Here is a 14,899-nt window from a genome sequence, read left to right as displayed (position 1 = left end):
CACTGTGCAGTGAGATCAGTTGGTAGTAATTGGATAAAAAGCAAACAGCAAAGGGATGTTGATCCAGAAACATGTCATGCTTGAAGAAATCATAGGTTATAGAGTGTTATCATATTTGTCAGCATTCATTTTTCAGAATTATATTTATCTATTACTGACAGTGTGATAAAGTAAGAGGACACTTTTATGTGGAAAATATATTTTTTTTCTACAGCATATTTTTGTAAGTATTTTGGGCACATCAGTCTTGCTTCTTGTCATAAATACATTAAAGGGTTTCCTGAACATGTGATCGACAAGAGTTATTGCATCATAAAATACAAGGACCAATAGGCTCTGATATTCAAATGCAGGACATGCAACATTGGTTGGAGTGTGTGGTAGCATTTTTTCTAGTCTGCATGTTTATATGATCGAGGTCTACATTTTTGTGTTTGCACTTGTGTGCTTTTAATCATATTTTTTGTGGAATCACTGTCAAGCAATTTATTATTCAATATAGAAAAAAGAAGCAGTTCATCATAGTCCTCTGCTGCTGGTGAGATGAAATCCAGTTGTAAAGAAAACATTGATAGGTCTTCTGCTTAAACTGTGAGTTGCCTTATCAGGGAAAGAGGTGAAACTATGCAGCCCAGTTCTGGTAAGGACAGAGGTAATTTTCTGTTTAAGACAAATACAGACAGAAGACTTTAATGAGCAAACAAATCAGTTGCATGATAAAATTGAGAAATAGACGGTATGTTGGGCATAAAATAACTGACATTAATTTTACAGCCCAGAAAACCATTTTAAATATTGTTCTCTGTCCATTTAAATGTTTTCTTTTCTCATGTATGAACATACCAGATAAATATCATTACACATAATAAGGATACATTGAAAATAACATGGCAGATGGCCACAAGAGCAAAAAGTCATTGCATGTCTTTATTTGTGGGCTTGGAGAGGTAATGTTTATTTGTTGTGTTCTACATGCATAATATCGGTATTTATGTGTTAAGATGAAGTAATCCTGAATGGCTTTAGAGAGAACAGCTGCAGCTATTGTCCTGCACCTGGTCCATAAGACAACACTTGTTCTTTCTTTTGCTCTCTTTTTTCCACATTACCTTGTGCTCTCTCTCTCTCTCTCTCTCTCTCTCTCTCACACACACACACACACACACATTCATTTTCACACATGCACATTTTTGCACCCTTGCCTCCGACTTCACAATTTTATTCATCCCATGGTACCATTCATGGCTTCTTTCTCCACCCTGCCAAGTGATGACTCATGTTTTTTTTTTTTTTTTTGCCTCATGCCTGTCAGAAAAAAATGCTACAGTATGAAAAAGTGATGTGATTCACAAGGTTTCGTGAAGCCACTATGAAAAAGCAGTACATGGTTTTGTTAATGGGTTTTTAGGGTGATTATGCAAGACACTTGGTTATTTAATGACATCTAGTAATCACATGCTGCATATTCACTTATCTGGCTCATGTTTGGCAGGTACTATGCGATTTGCTGCCAGCCACTGGTCTACAGGAACAAGATGACGCCTGTGAGAGTGTCTCTGATGCTGGGGGGGTGTTGGGTAATTCCCTTGTTTATCTCCTTCCTCCCCATCATGCAGAACTGGAATGCCATTGGCATTGAGGACATTGTAAGTGGATAATCAATGTCTGCATGTGAACTTTGCTTGTGAAATTGTTCATCAGAATAATTGACTCAGCAGCAGTGCACCTGAAATACAATTCTGCAAAAGCACGCTGCAAGTTTCCACAAAGACAGATATTTTTATTATAACCTGCCAAAAGAGAGGAGGACCCATTTGGTTAATGAGTGGCTGTTGCAGGGCCAAGTTGAGCTTTACCACTGTGACCTGAGTTTTACATACACCATCACAGCAAATTCCCCAGTGTTGAATTAACACTTTCAGAGTTCATTTGTGTAAAATTGTGAAAATTGAAAAATGCCACGAACAATTTTGTATATTCAGTATTAGTTATATACCATATAATATCATACTATAAACAGCATTAGTTAAATAACAACTGAACCTCATTAATTAATCAGTTAAAAATTGAAGATTGCATGTATCAGGAATTATGTCTCCTAACTACTGTATAAAATTCACTTATTTTAGAATTGGGTGATAAGTAAAAAAAAATGAAACAGCCTTTGGTGCTGTTTGGTGTTGGGAAAATGATCAGTGACACTATGTTCTGATGAAGCACAGTTATACAGTCACAGAAGTTGATGATTTTCATGATTATTTTAACAGCATATCCACAAGTGTTCTATTCTCCTAATACCATAACAATTTGCCAGCAGTGACCTTTTTATTAATTAATGAACAATACATTGTTTTTTTTTATCCATTTATAGTTACTTTTAATGTTGTATGGAAAGGAATGTCCAAGAATCAAATTTGTTCCTGTTATGTTCTAGCAGCTATAATATAAGGCCATTCCCTTAGAGAGTCATTCCCTCACCATTCTCTCTTTATTCTCTCTTTTAATAAGTTAATAAGGATAAAACATAAAAATAAGAAGACCTGCAATGACCTGGTGACTTGTCCAGGGTGTACCCCACCTCTCGCCCATAGTCAGCTGAGATAGGCTCCAGCTTGCCCGCAACCCTGTACAGGATGAGCGGTTACACATAATGGATGGATGGATGGATGGATGGAAGAATAAGAATAAAATAAACACAACTTTTGTTACCAAGGAAGTACAAAGTGTAAACTCCTCTGTCCTGAAGACTTTCCTGTATCTGTGAGCTAAAGGTTATAGCTTGCCCTGTGCCTGTTACAAGGTGCTGACACTGACACTGGAGACAACTTCAAAAAATATTAAACAAATATTTCCTCACAGAATATTTCATCATTATACTTTTTAAAATTTTTATGTGGAGCTGTGAATTAGCTGTACGATAGAAATGCTGACTTATCAGAACAAGTTCATTAATATAAACCTCTGATTTGCAGCTATATGACTTTCAGAGCTGGTGTTATAGAAAATTAATCAACACCTTCTGACAGAATCCAAATCCAGAATTCAGTGGCATTTTTATATACCGTAAGTGTAAAAATATCACACTAAAATACATGAACACATTTTCAAGATACACAACAGGCTGGAACATTAAATCAAAAGGAGACCACCATTTCATATAAATTTCTTGATGTGTAGAAGAGCAACTCGAAGAGCTGTCACATCCCAGATAACCTATTAGCATTTAAGCAAACTATAAATATCGATACATGTGCTAGACACACTGAAAACATTAAAATCCAGGCAAGCTAGGCAAACGTGGATAGCAAAACAAACAAATAGCTAGGAACAGATACTTTAGTCTGAAGACAGTTCAAAGGTAAAATGATGACACAAAGTGGGTGAGGCAGAGATAAAGGGAAAGTAGCCATTCATGATCAAATGGGGAAAAATAAACTACATAACTACTAAGTATTTCACATCCATTGAACTACTTGTTCACAAACTGCTCATTATACTGGTGATTCCAGTGAAAATTGAAGAAATCATGATCACTGTCATATTGTCACATTGCCCAGCTCTGTTTGTTTGTACTGTTGTTCGGAATATTTTATAAAAACCTGTTGTTTCATACTCCAGATTAAGAAGAGGAAGCTCAGCCACAGCTCAAACAAGCCATCCTGCATATTTATGGTTAACCGACCATACGCCCTTGTCTGCTCAGCTGTGGCCTTCTATGTGCCCCTGGGCCTGATGATCCTTGCCTACCAGCGCATCTATGTGACGGCTATGGAGCACGCTCGGCAGATCCGGATGCTTCGGCGTGCTGGATCCACTCCCATATCCTCTTACTACAGTCATGAACACCCTGGTTCCAGCCGCATGAAAATTGAGACCAAGGCGGCCAAGACGCTGGCAATCATCATGGGCTGCTTCTGCCTGTGCTGGGCACCATTTTTCATCACAAATGTTCTGGACCCCTTTATCAAGTATAGTGTGCCATGGCAGATGTGGACCACATGGCTGTGGCTGGGATATATTAACTCGGGCTTAAACCCATTCCTCTATGCCTTTCTGAACCGGGCTTTTCGCAGAGCTTTCCTCATGATCCTGTGCTGTGGAGACATGCGCTATGCCCGCCAGGGGAGCTTTAGCCCAAGCAGGCCTTGCTCAGCATCTGTGAACGGAACATCCATTGCACTCAGGTACAGTAATTCCTCTCCTGAACATGTTGTTCTTCCTGAAATGAAAGATTACCTAGTATATGAAAGCTTTATCTTTTCTGGGTGTCTGGGGCCATGTTTATGGGTCAAGTGCAGACAGACTCTGTGTTTTGTTATGCATAGTAATCATTTCATACTGATGCTCATTTCAGCTTTGCCTATGGCACTGTAGACCAAATTAATCTTTTTTTTTTTTTTTATCTCTGCCTTGTTCCACTGGTTTTCAGTTTCTATCCACTGTATCTGTAGCGGATAGACAAGAATTTCAACATGTATCTCTGCACTGAGAAACGACAGAAAACCTGTTTATTCTAAACTCAATTATAATTATAACAAGGTCAGGCACTGATGTTTGGTGAGGAGTCCTGGGGTGCAGTCAGTTTTACAGTTCATCCCAAAGGTGTTCAGTTGGGGTTGAGGTCAGGGCTCTGTGCAGGAAACTCGAGTTCTTCCACACCAGCCTTGGCAAAATATATCTTCTTGGAGCTCACTTTGTGCACAGGGTTATTGTCATGCTGGATCAGGTTTGGGCCCTTTAGTTCCAATGAAGGGAAACTGTCATGCTACAACATGCAAAGACATTCTAGAAAATTGTGTGCTTCCAACTTTGTGGCAACAGCTTGGGAGAAGAACCACATATGGGTGAGATTGTCTGAGAGTCACAAAACCTTGGCCATGTAGTGTACCTAGCTGAATTAAGGCTATTTCTTATGACATAATTGGTGTGTTTTTTTGGGGAAAAAAACTGGATTAGCAAAATATTTTATACCAATTTTGCCTAAATAGTTGAAATATGCAGTTTAACAAAAATAGGAGATTGATTTCTGGCTGTTTTCTGGCAGTTTTACTCAAATTATACAAGAAAATGTCAAAACAATTGATAAGCTCCGACCACCAAAGTGGCCTGGATCTGGTGTTGGAATATCATGAAAAATTTTTTGTAATTTAATTCAAAAAGATACATTTTCATATATTCTATGTTCATTACATGTAAAGTGAAATAGTTCAAGGCTTTTTAATTTTGATGATTATGGCTTATAGCTCATGAAAATCAGAAATCCATCCATTATCTGTAGATACTCATCCTGTACAGGGTCGCGGGCAAGCTGGAGCCTATCCCAGCTGACTATGGGCGAGAGGCGGGGTACACCCTGGACAGGTCGTCAGGTCATCACAGGGCTAACACAGAGAGAAACAACCATTCATACTCACATTCACACCTAGGGTCAATTTAGAGCCACCAATTAGCCTAACCTGCATGTCTTTGGACTGTGGGGAGAAAACCACAGCACCCAGAGGAAACCCACACAGACACAGGGAAGACATGCAAACTCCACACAGAAAGGCTCTCGTTGGCCACTGGGCTCAAACCCAGGACCTTTTTGCTGTGAGGCGACAGTGCTAACCACTATGCCACCATGCTGCCCAATCAGAAATCCAGTATCTCAAATTATCTCATCTCATCTCATTATATCTAGCTGCTTTATCCTGTTCTACAGGGTCGCAGGCAAGCTGGAGCCTATCCCAGCTGACTACGGGCAAAAGGCGGGGTACACCCTGGACAAGTCGCCAGGTCATCATAGGGCTGACACATAGACACAGACAACCATTCACACTTACATTCACACCTACAGTCAATTTAGAGCCACCAATTAGCCTAACCTGCATGTCTTTGGACTGTGGGGAGAAAACCACAGCACCCAGAGGAAACCCACACAGACACAGGGAAGACATGCAAACTCCACACAGAAAGGCTCTCGTTGGCCACTGGGCTCGAACCCAGGACCTTTTTGCTGTGAGGCGACAGTGCTAACCACTATGCCACCATGCTGCCCAATCAGAAATCCAGTATCTCAAATTATTAGAATATTTAATTTTGAGTTTGAGTAAAACAGTATAAATATTGTGTATCTCTCAGTCTAATTCAGTACACACAATCGTAATCATGAGGAAGACTGCTGACTTGACAGTTGTCCAGAAGATTAACATCGACACCCTCCACAAGGAAGGTAAGCCACAGATGGTCATTGCTGAAAAGCCTGGATGGAAAAGGTGAACAAGCAACAGGGATGACTGCAGCCTTGAGAGGATTGTCAAGAAAGGTGGACTCAAGAACTTGGGAGAGCTTCACAAGGAGTGGACTGAAGTTGGTGGACTGAGTCTCATGTCAGTCCATCAAGAGGTATCAGAAGCATCTTACCTGGGCTAAGGAAAGAAAGTATTCGACTGTTGCTCCATGATCTAAACTCCTCTTTTCGGATGAAAGTAAACTTTGCATTTCATTTGAAGAGCAAGGTCCTAGAGTCTGGAGGAAGAGTGGAGAGGCACAGAATCCAAGGTGTTTGAAGTCCAGTGTGAAGTTTCCACAGTCTGTGATGATTTGGGGCGCCATGTCATCTGCTGGTGTTCGTCCACTGTTTTGTATCTTTGTATCAAGTTGTCTGAGCAACAGTCCAGTTATTTCCCTCCTTAGCCCAGGTAAAACACTTCTGATGGTGTCTCTGGTTCAGGAGTGGCTTGATATTAGGAACATGACAGTTGTAGCCCCTTTCCTGAAGATGTCTGTGCGTGGTGGCTCTTGATTCACCATCAGCCTCAGTCCACTCCTTGTGAAGCTCTCCCAAGTTCTTGAATCGACTTTTCTTGACAATCCTCTCAAGGCTGTGGTTATCCCTGTTGCTTGTGCACCTTTTCCAGCCAGCCTTTTCAGCAATGACCTTCTGTGGCTTACCGTCCTTGTGGAGGGTGTTGATGATTGTCTTCTGGACAACTGTCAAGCTAGCGGTCTTTCCCATGATTTTGACTGTGTGTATTGAACTAGACCAAGAGATACATGGTATTTATACTGTTTTACTCAAATTCAAAATGAAATATTCTAATAATCTGAGATACTGAATTTCTGATTTTCATGAGCTATAGCCATAATCATCAAAATTAAAACAAAAAAAGCCTTGAAATATTTCACTTTACATGTAATGAATATAGAATATAGGAATGTATATATAATATCCAATATAAATGTCATAAAAATAAGCTGAAATGCTTGGAAATGGCATATTTAAATGGCATTAAAAAATACAATTTGGGGGAAACCCACAGACCCCTTAAAAGTTGGGGAAGGCACATCCCCTCTTGGTGGCTTCACCGTCATCGATCAGCCACTGTGCAGCCTCAGCCTCCAGCATCACTTCAGGAATGGACCAGCATTTGGAAGTTGGAAACTTGGGACCTATGAAACTTAAATAGGCCTACATCAGTTGGGTACATTTTAAAATACATTTTAAATTTTAAGCTGCATTTGGCTTTTTGTATACAGGCATGTGAGAGAAAATCCCAAACAGGCTACAGCAGGCTAATATAATCAAGCTAACAGTATATACACAGCCTTTTTGTTAACAGTAGTGGTGTATTACAGTGTGGCCCACTGGCTTGCTTGCCCACCCTTTTTGTGTGTGTGTGTGTGTGTGTGTGTGTGTGTGTGTGTGTGTGTGTGTGTGTGTGTGCGCGCGCGCGCGTGTTACGTACTTTGTCCAGTGCTGATGTTTAGGTCAAAAGGTTTAGCATGCAGATTGTCAGAGATGGTTCATTTCCATTGGAGTGATTTGAATTTTGAATAGATGCAAATTTACTATGGCAAAGGTCTGTTCAGGACACAGCAGCCATTTCTCAGGAAATGGGGAAAAAACCATGGAAATATTGGCTTGAATTGAGGGACGTTTGCTTTAGAAGGGGGGTGCAAAGTCGACACTTTTTTATCTTATTAAATTTTTTATTTTATTTATTTAATTTTTTGGGGCTTGGCTGTGGCGTGTTGTTTTGTAGTCTTCTTTGTAGTGGCTTTGGAGAAAAGGATTTGGGCGACATCCCATCATCATGGCTGTGTTGGTGGGTGTGGCTGTGGCATGCTAGTTGCTTTATGACTTTATGTGCTGTGTGTAAAATCGTGCAGAATTTTAAACTGCTTATTTTCCCTTTTACTTGTGTGTTTATTTTACTTTGCATGGGAATTTTCCCTTTGAAACAAATGAATCTCTTGATTAACGATGTGACCTTTCATTCTGCTGTGATTAGTCAGATTACAGCAGCTGGGCCACCCTTCTGTGATTTGAGTAACTTTATGTGCCTTCACAGCCGCTGCCTCTTTATGGTTTGTTTTTGGACAATTATTGGTTGAGGGTGCTTTTATACATTTTATTACTATTGCACTTTTCTTCAGATTTTGTCAGGACTTTTCTCATTTCAATTTTTTTTAAATAAAGGCCTGTATTGTGATATTTGTTTACACTGCAAACTATTGAAGAGTATAATATTCGAAGAGCATTAAATATTTAAAATATATAACTTTTGTATTTATAAACAATAAAAGTAGTGTATGTGCCACAAAGCAGATGTGCTTTTGTAATATATTTAATTGCTCAATCAACATGAGAAGCTGATTGTAAGGCTGCTGCTGATGGTTTTAGAAGGGCAGTGTAAATCTGTGTTCATTTTATTGCTGTTATACAAGGTGCATTTTGTAGGCATAAAATTACTGACTGTCGCCCATCTGTTGCTCTGTATAATCTGTCAGTCCCCTTTTAATGGAAAGAGACCACCAATGAGCAGATATTATTTAGGTGGTGGTTTATTCTCTGTATAACAGAAGAACGTGACCTAAACAGTGTTTAAAACCTTGTCAACAATAACACATCTGATCCACTTGCACCAGAAAAATGCACACATACGCACGCACACAAACGTATGCACGCACACATGTACATGCAAGCGCGCGCACACACACACACACACACACACACACACGCAGTTGTGATGGTTAGGATAAGGGGCTAGGGATTGCATTATGTCAGTGAGTGTCCCCACAAAGATAGAAGTACAAGTGTGTGTGTGTGTGTGTGTGTGTGTGTGTGGTTCTAGTGTGAGTGGATCAAATTATTGTTGATGGGACTTTAAACACTGCACACTTATTGCACTTTATTAAGCACACCTACCCCGTTGGTCACTTTGTAGGCTTCAAACGCTTGTTGGCTGACATCAGTGTTGTTCTGAATATTTAATAATGCATGGGTTACCTGAACACTCTCTATATAAAATAAATATACACAATATCCCTTTTACCCAAATGTAGCCAATCAGCTTAGACATGTTTTGTAATTAGTAAGCATAGTTTCTCGCCTCCTGTTTAGGATCATGCAAACTGCCTATCTAAATAATGTCGCAGGAATAAAACCACAGTAGCAGCCATATTGAAGCTATATTTGTCAACGTATATTGCGCTGATCCAAATGCTTTTAGAAATAATTTAGACATTATTTCCTTCATTTGTGTCTAAGTACACTGTACAAACAAGAGTCATCAGGAAATATCCCCCCAGGCCCCACATGAAACCCCACTCCAAATTTTCCTAAGTTGAATTGGTTGCCATGGAAATATGGAAAAAATAAAAATTACAGAAATCCCAAAATGTCAAAAGGCACAACTCCTTTAGTCACTTAACATAACAGTGAGATTTCATGAAAAAAACCCTTTTTTTCACGTTTTTGAGTTATGCTCCGGAAACAAAAATGTTTACAGACAGACAGAGTGATAGCTATATCCCCCTGCATTATATGCCGGGGGGAATAATGATTTGTTCTTTTAGCTTAAAGTGAGTAACCTGGTTGCCTTAGAATTTTGAATTTAAATTCATATAAGAAGAAGCCTTTATTTGTCACATGCATGCTCAAGCACTGTGAAATTCATCCTCTGTGAGCAATGAGCACACAAGTGAACACACACCATACACAGAGCAGCAGGCAGCTATACTACAGTGCCCAGGGAGCAGTTGGGGGTTAGGTATCTTGCTCAAGGGCACTTCCACCCAACCTTCAGCCCAAGGCTGCCCCATGTTAACCTAACCGCATGCCTATGAACTGTGGGGGAAACCGGAGCACCCGGAGGAAACCCATGCAGACACAGGGAGAACATGCAAACTCCACACAGAAAGGCCCCCATCAGCTGCTGGGCTCAAACCCAGAACCTTCTTGCTGTGAGGCGACAGTGCTAACCACTACACCACTGTGCCGCCTGGATAGTAAGTTAGTGCAATGAGGCAATCAAGTTACATTGTGCTAACTTACTATACAAGGTTCAATAAACTCAAAGTTTTAAAGCAACCAGATTACTTACTTTTTTAAGCGAAAACAACAAATCACTGTTACAGTGTAGAAAAGTAGAAAATGTTGTATTTATAAACTTTCATTTTTCAACACAAAATGTTGAGATTTTCGTACACTGTAAAAATGTATTATAGATTTTACAGTAATTAAATGACAGCCATCTGTGGTGTGTTTCCTGAAAGCCTCTTAAGGCTAAGAGCATCTTTAACTGCCTCTTAAGAACTGTCATTAAGCTAACATGGTTTTCCTGAACACCATCGTAGCCAAAGTAGTCCTTTGGTTCGCTATTAACTTACGATGGACCTGGATCACTCTTTTACAACAAAGAGCGTCTTGCTCGCAGCTGAATACACAGAATGTGCATGTGCCTCTGAGGGACTCTTAGGCCACGTTTACATTAGACCGTATCTGTCTCGTTTTCTTTGCGGATGCACTGTCCGTTTACATTAAAACGCCTGGAAACGCCGGGAAACGGGAATCCGCCAGGGTCCATGTATTCAATCCAGATCGTGTCTGGTCCGGTGCTGTGTAAACATTGAGAATACACGGATACGCTGTGCTGAGCTCTAGCTGGCGTCGTCATTGGACAACGTCACTGTGACATCCACCTTCCTGATTCGCTGGCGTTGGTCATGTGATGCGACTGCTGAAAAACGGCGCAGACTTCCGCCTTGTATCACCTTTCATTAAAGAGTATAAAAGTATGAAAATACTGCAAATACTGATGCAAATACTGCCCATTGTGTAGTTATGATTGTCTTTAGGCTTGCCATACTTCCACTTGCAAGTGGTAAGTGACGCGCATGCCCGATATGCACTAGGATCACACACACAGCGGCTCAGTCCCGAATCACTGCTCGTGCACTTCACTCGCGCACTCTGTGAGCTGCGCAGGGCCGGAGTGCGCACCCTCCAGAGGGCACTCACTGTTCAGGGCGGAGTGATTTGGAGCGCAGGATGCCTGCGGAGCTGAGCGTATCCGTGTATTGGCGTTGCTGTGTGCACGCGAATCGTGTATTGGCGTTGCTGTGTGCACGCTAATTGTTTTAAAAACATTAATCTGATGATCCGCTGATACGGTCTAATGTAAACCCCACCTCAGGCTACATCCACATGACAACGGCAACGAGATGTTATTTAAAAAAATATTGCGTCCAAATGGGCAACGATCAGTAAAATATCAGGTCCATATGGCAACGCAACGCTTGCTGAAAACGATGCAATACACATGCCACACCTCTAGGGGCGCTGTAAGACGGTCCCTTCAGAGACACCAGAACAATAGAAGAAGTAAGGACGCATGCGCATAAACTATTATGCGCGAGACTTCATATTAGCCACAAAGTCAGAAAAATCTATTCGTAAAATTACATTATAATGACCAAATACAATGAAAAGTATTTTTCCAGTCTCACCTGTGAAAGGTAATCCCATGGGATCTCGTTTGGACGGGAAACCTGTTGGTACAGTTAAACGCAGCACATGAATGAGGCATCTTTATTCTCCGCTTTGACCCATCCAATATGGCGGCAAGGATGACGTATGATTCTACACGGAAGGCGGCGTCTTTAATGGTCCGGAATAAATTGAATGCTACACGTTGATGGATTAATTTGTTCTTCTACGCCCTTTTTGAGGAATGTATTGTAGGACTTAAACCAACATCTGAAGAGGTGAGATCGCTCCTTTTTTTCCCTATTTTTGCTGGCGGGATTGACTCTGCCCTAAGGGCTATTCTCTCTCTCTCTCTCTCTCTCTCTCTCTCTCTCTCTCTCTCTCACTTTGCACCATTACATAATAAATATTCACAGTGAAAATATTTTGTAAACGCATTTCATGAACCAAGTTATAGGATTTGTTGACAACTCGCATCGAGTTCGTTACACTTCTACCCGGCGTGAAGTACTCACAGTCATGTGGTTGTGACGTCATCATAAACAAATCCGTTCTACTCATCCAGACGACTTTGCAACGGCAACGTTGCCAGATCTTTCCACTCTGGAACCCGTTCTCAAAATATTGCGTTTTGGGGCACCCAAAACGCCGGTGCCGTGTGGACGCCAGGCCAAAACGATAAACAATTGTATCGGAGTCACCTGAATCCGTTGCCGTGTGGACAGGGCCTTAGGCTACATCCACACGACAACGGCAACGAGATTTTTTTTTTTAGCGGGTAAAAAAAAAATCGCGTGCACATGGGCAAACGGATCAGTACAATATCAGGTCCATATGGCAACGCAACGCTTGCTGAAAACGATGCAATACACATGCCACACCACTACGTGTGCTGTAAGACGGTCCCATCGGAGACACCAGAACAATAGAAGAAGAAGTAGGACGCATGCGCATGTAACGGATTTATTTTTTTCCACTTGCCATTGTGTGTAGTGGTGGGGAAATTCTGCGCTGGCCCTTTAAAAGCGCAGGTAGTTATGGGAACGAGGCGCTGGCCTTTTCCAGTTCGTTTTGGAAATGGAAGCACCAATGCCACTGGACATTTGCAGCCCGTCCTCAGCAGTGTATTTGTGTCTCATTTCTTCAGAATAAAAAGACTGGTGAACAACACAACACAACGTCTGTTACACGCATAAACCCCTTCTTCTATCCGGCGTGAAGCACTCACAGGAACAAACACACAGCAAGAAGAAGATGGCTGCGACTACGCGAGGAAATCGTGCCTTCTGTGTGTACAAATTAGTTTTATTAGTGTGCATAGTTTTATATAACTTAATTTTCTTATTGTGTGTGAACATTTTGAAAAGCATTTTTATATAATTTATATAACTTTTTATAGTGTGTGAACATTCTGAAAAGCAGTCTTATCCAATAAAAAAAGAAATTCAAGAAATGGTTCAGTTACTTGTTTATTTAAAAGAAAAGCTGTATACAAAAGTGAATGCAATGCAGTGGTTCATACAAAACAGTCTGTTGAAGGGTCTTCTGACCCTTTTCCCCTCTGCCTCCATTATAGTCAGGTAACTGTTGCTTTGTGTGGAAGGCTGTACTTTCTGTTCATCAAAGCAGGTGTAAATTGTCTGTCTGGCAGGTCAGTCAGGTTAATATGTAAACAATTTCAATTTCTGTTACGAATGATGCGTGCGAGAGTGCTGCTTGTTCTAGTCATGTGGTTGTGACGTCATCGTAAACAAATCCGTTCTACTCATCCAGACGACTTTGCAACGGCTCCGTTGCCAGATTTTTTCACTCTGGAACCCGTTCTCAAAAGATTTCGTTTTGGGGCACCCAAAACGCCGGTGCCGTGTGGACGCTAGGCCGAAACGATAAAAAATTTTATCAGATTCACCTGAATCCGTTGCCGTGTGGACAGGGCCTTACAGTCAGTTGCTGGGTTTCACATGACGTCACATTTGCTTCATTAATTATTCAAAACTTTAGCTACCAAAGTTCAGTTGACAAAGCGTTTGTATGGAGAAGGTGCATTGCTCACATGAAAAATGCCTTATGCTTACATTGTTTTAGATTGTTTGAATCGATCAAACCGTGAAACTGATAAGTTTCTTCAGGGTTCCCTGTGAACTAATAAAAAGGGGTGAATGAACACAAGATTTCACAAAAAGATGTCAAGAAAGGTGGCTTTTGAACGCTGAAATCGAAGGGAGCCGAGTCGAAGCATGCTCGAGTTTGCTACATCCTTAGTGTTTTCCAAGTACTTTTCTTGCTATGTGTTATTTTATGGTACTATTTTTTAGTCACAAAGCGCTAAAGTCCCCAGCTGTTTCTTTGTTTACTCCTCACAAAGTCCATATGCATGAAGGTCACGACAAAATTCTTCCCCAGCCATACAGTTACAATGCGCCGTGATCACTTCTACATCTTGTTTAACTAAGATCCAGGTCTTTAAAGGGGTTTCTGAGGATCTTTGTGAATGATTACCTGAGAGATAAGAGCCAACACAAGTGAGAATCAAGCGAACTGTTTGTTTATACTTCAACTTGCAGTGCTTCATTGTAAAGACACGAATGAAAAGCTTAAAAAAATACTTACACGGGCAAAAACAACAAAGGATTCATTCGGCAGCGACTTGATACTGAGGTCCTTTACCCAGCCACATACAAAAAAGTTGTAAGACTCCATACTCTTCCACGCTTTCATCTGTTTTGCGGTGTAGAAGGCCGTCTGCAACACCAGATAGTTTGAGATGTCGGGGAACTTGACTGAAGGGTAGTTTTCAAGATCGTATGACAAATCCTTCTTTCCCAGACTGTAGGGGTCGATTCCATTGCACATAGCAATCTTCTGAATATATCTAAAGCGAGCAGTGGCTTCTAGATTACGAGCATACTTTGATTTAAGTTATCACTAGTTGTTTGTACTATGGCAGCCATTATGGTTTGCTAGACCACCAGCTGTTTTACCAAAAGTGAAATCTCTAAGAAAAGTCACATGACTAAGCAGAAGAATAAGCAGAAACTGGTATTGAATATGCTGCTGGTGTTAATTTATTTTTCTTGTACATTACAAGTACATCGAGTTAATTATTAAATAAATATATGCAAAACATTATGAATATATTTAAATATT

General features: G+C 40.7%; 1 protein-coding gene across 1 annotated transcript in view; it reads left to right on the top strand.

Moving 5' to 3' along the window:
- Nucleotides 1-14,899, top strand: part of si:dkey-247m21.3 (5-hydroxytryptamine receptor 4) — a 130,718-nt gene that overhangs the window by 34,890 nt on the left and 80,929 nt on the right. Inside the window, exons 4-5 of the mRNA XM_060934872.1 lie at nucleotides 1,493-1,646; nucleotides 3,619-4,184. Coding sequence (XP_060790855.1) covers nucleotides 1,493-1,646; nucleotides 3,619-4,184 — 720 coding nt within the window. The remainder of the gene's footprint in view (nucleotides 1-1,492; nucleotides 1,647-3,618; nucleotides 4,185-14,899) is intronic.

Source organism: Neoarius graeffei, chromosome 12 (genome assembly GCF_027579695.1).
Source record: "Neoarius graeffei isolate fNeoGra1 chromosome 12, fNeoGra1.pri, whole genome shotgun sequence".
NCBI classification, from domain to species: domain Eukaryota; kingdom Metazoa; phylum Chordata; class Actinopteri; order Siluriformes; family Ariidae; genus Neoarius; species Neoarius graeffei.
This window is presented reverse-complemented; position numbering and strand designations above follow the sequence as displayed.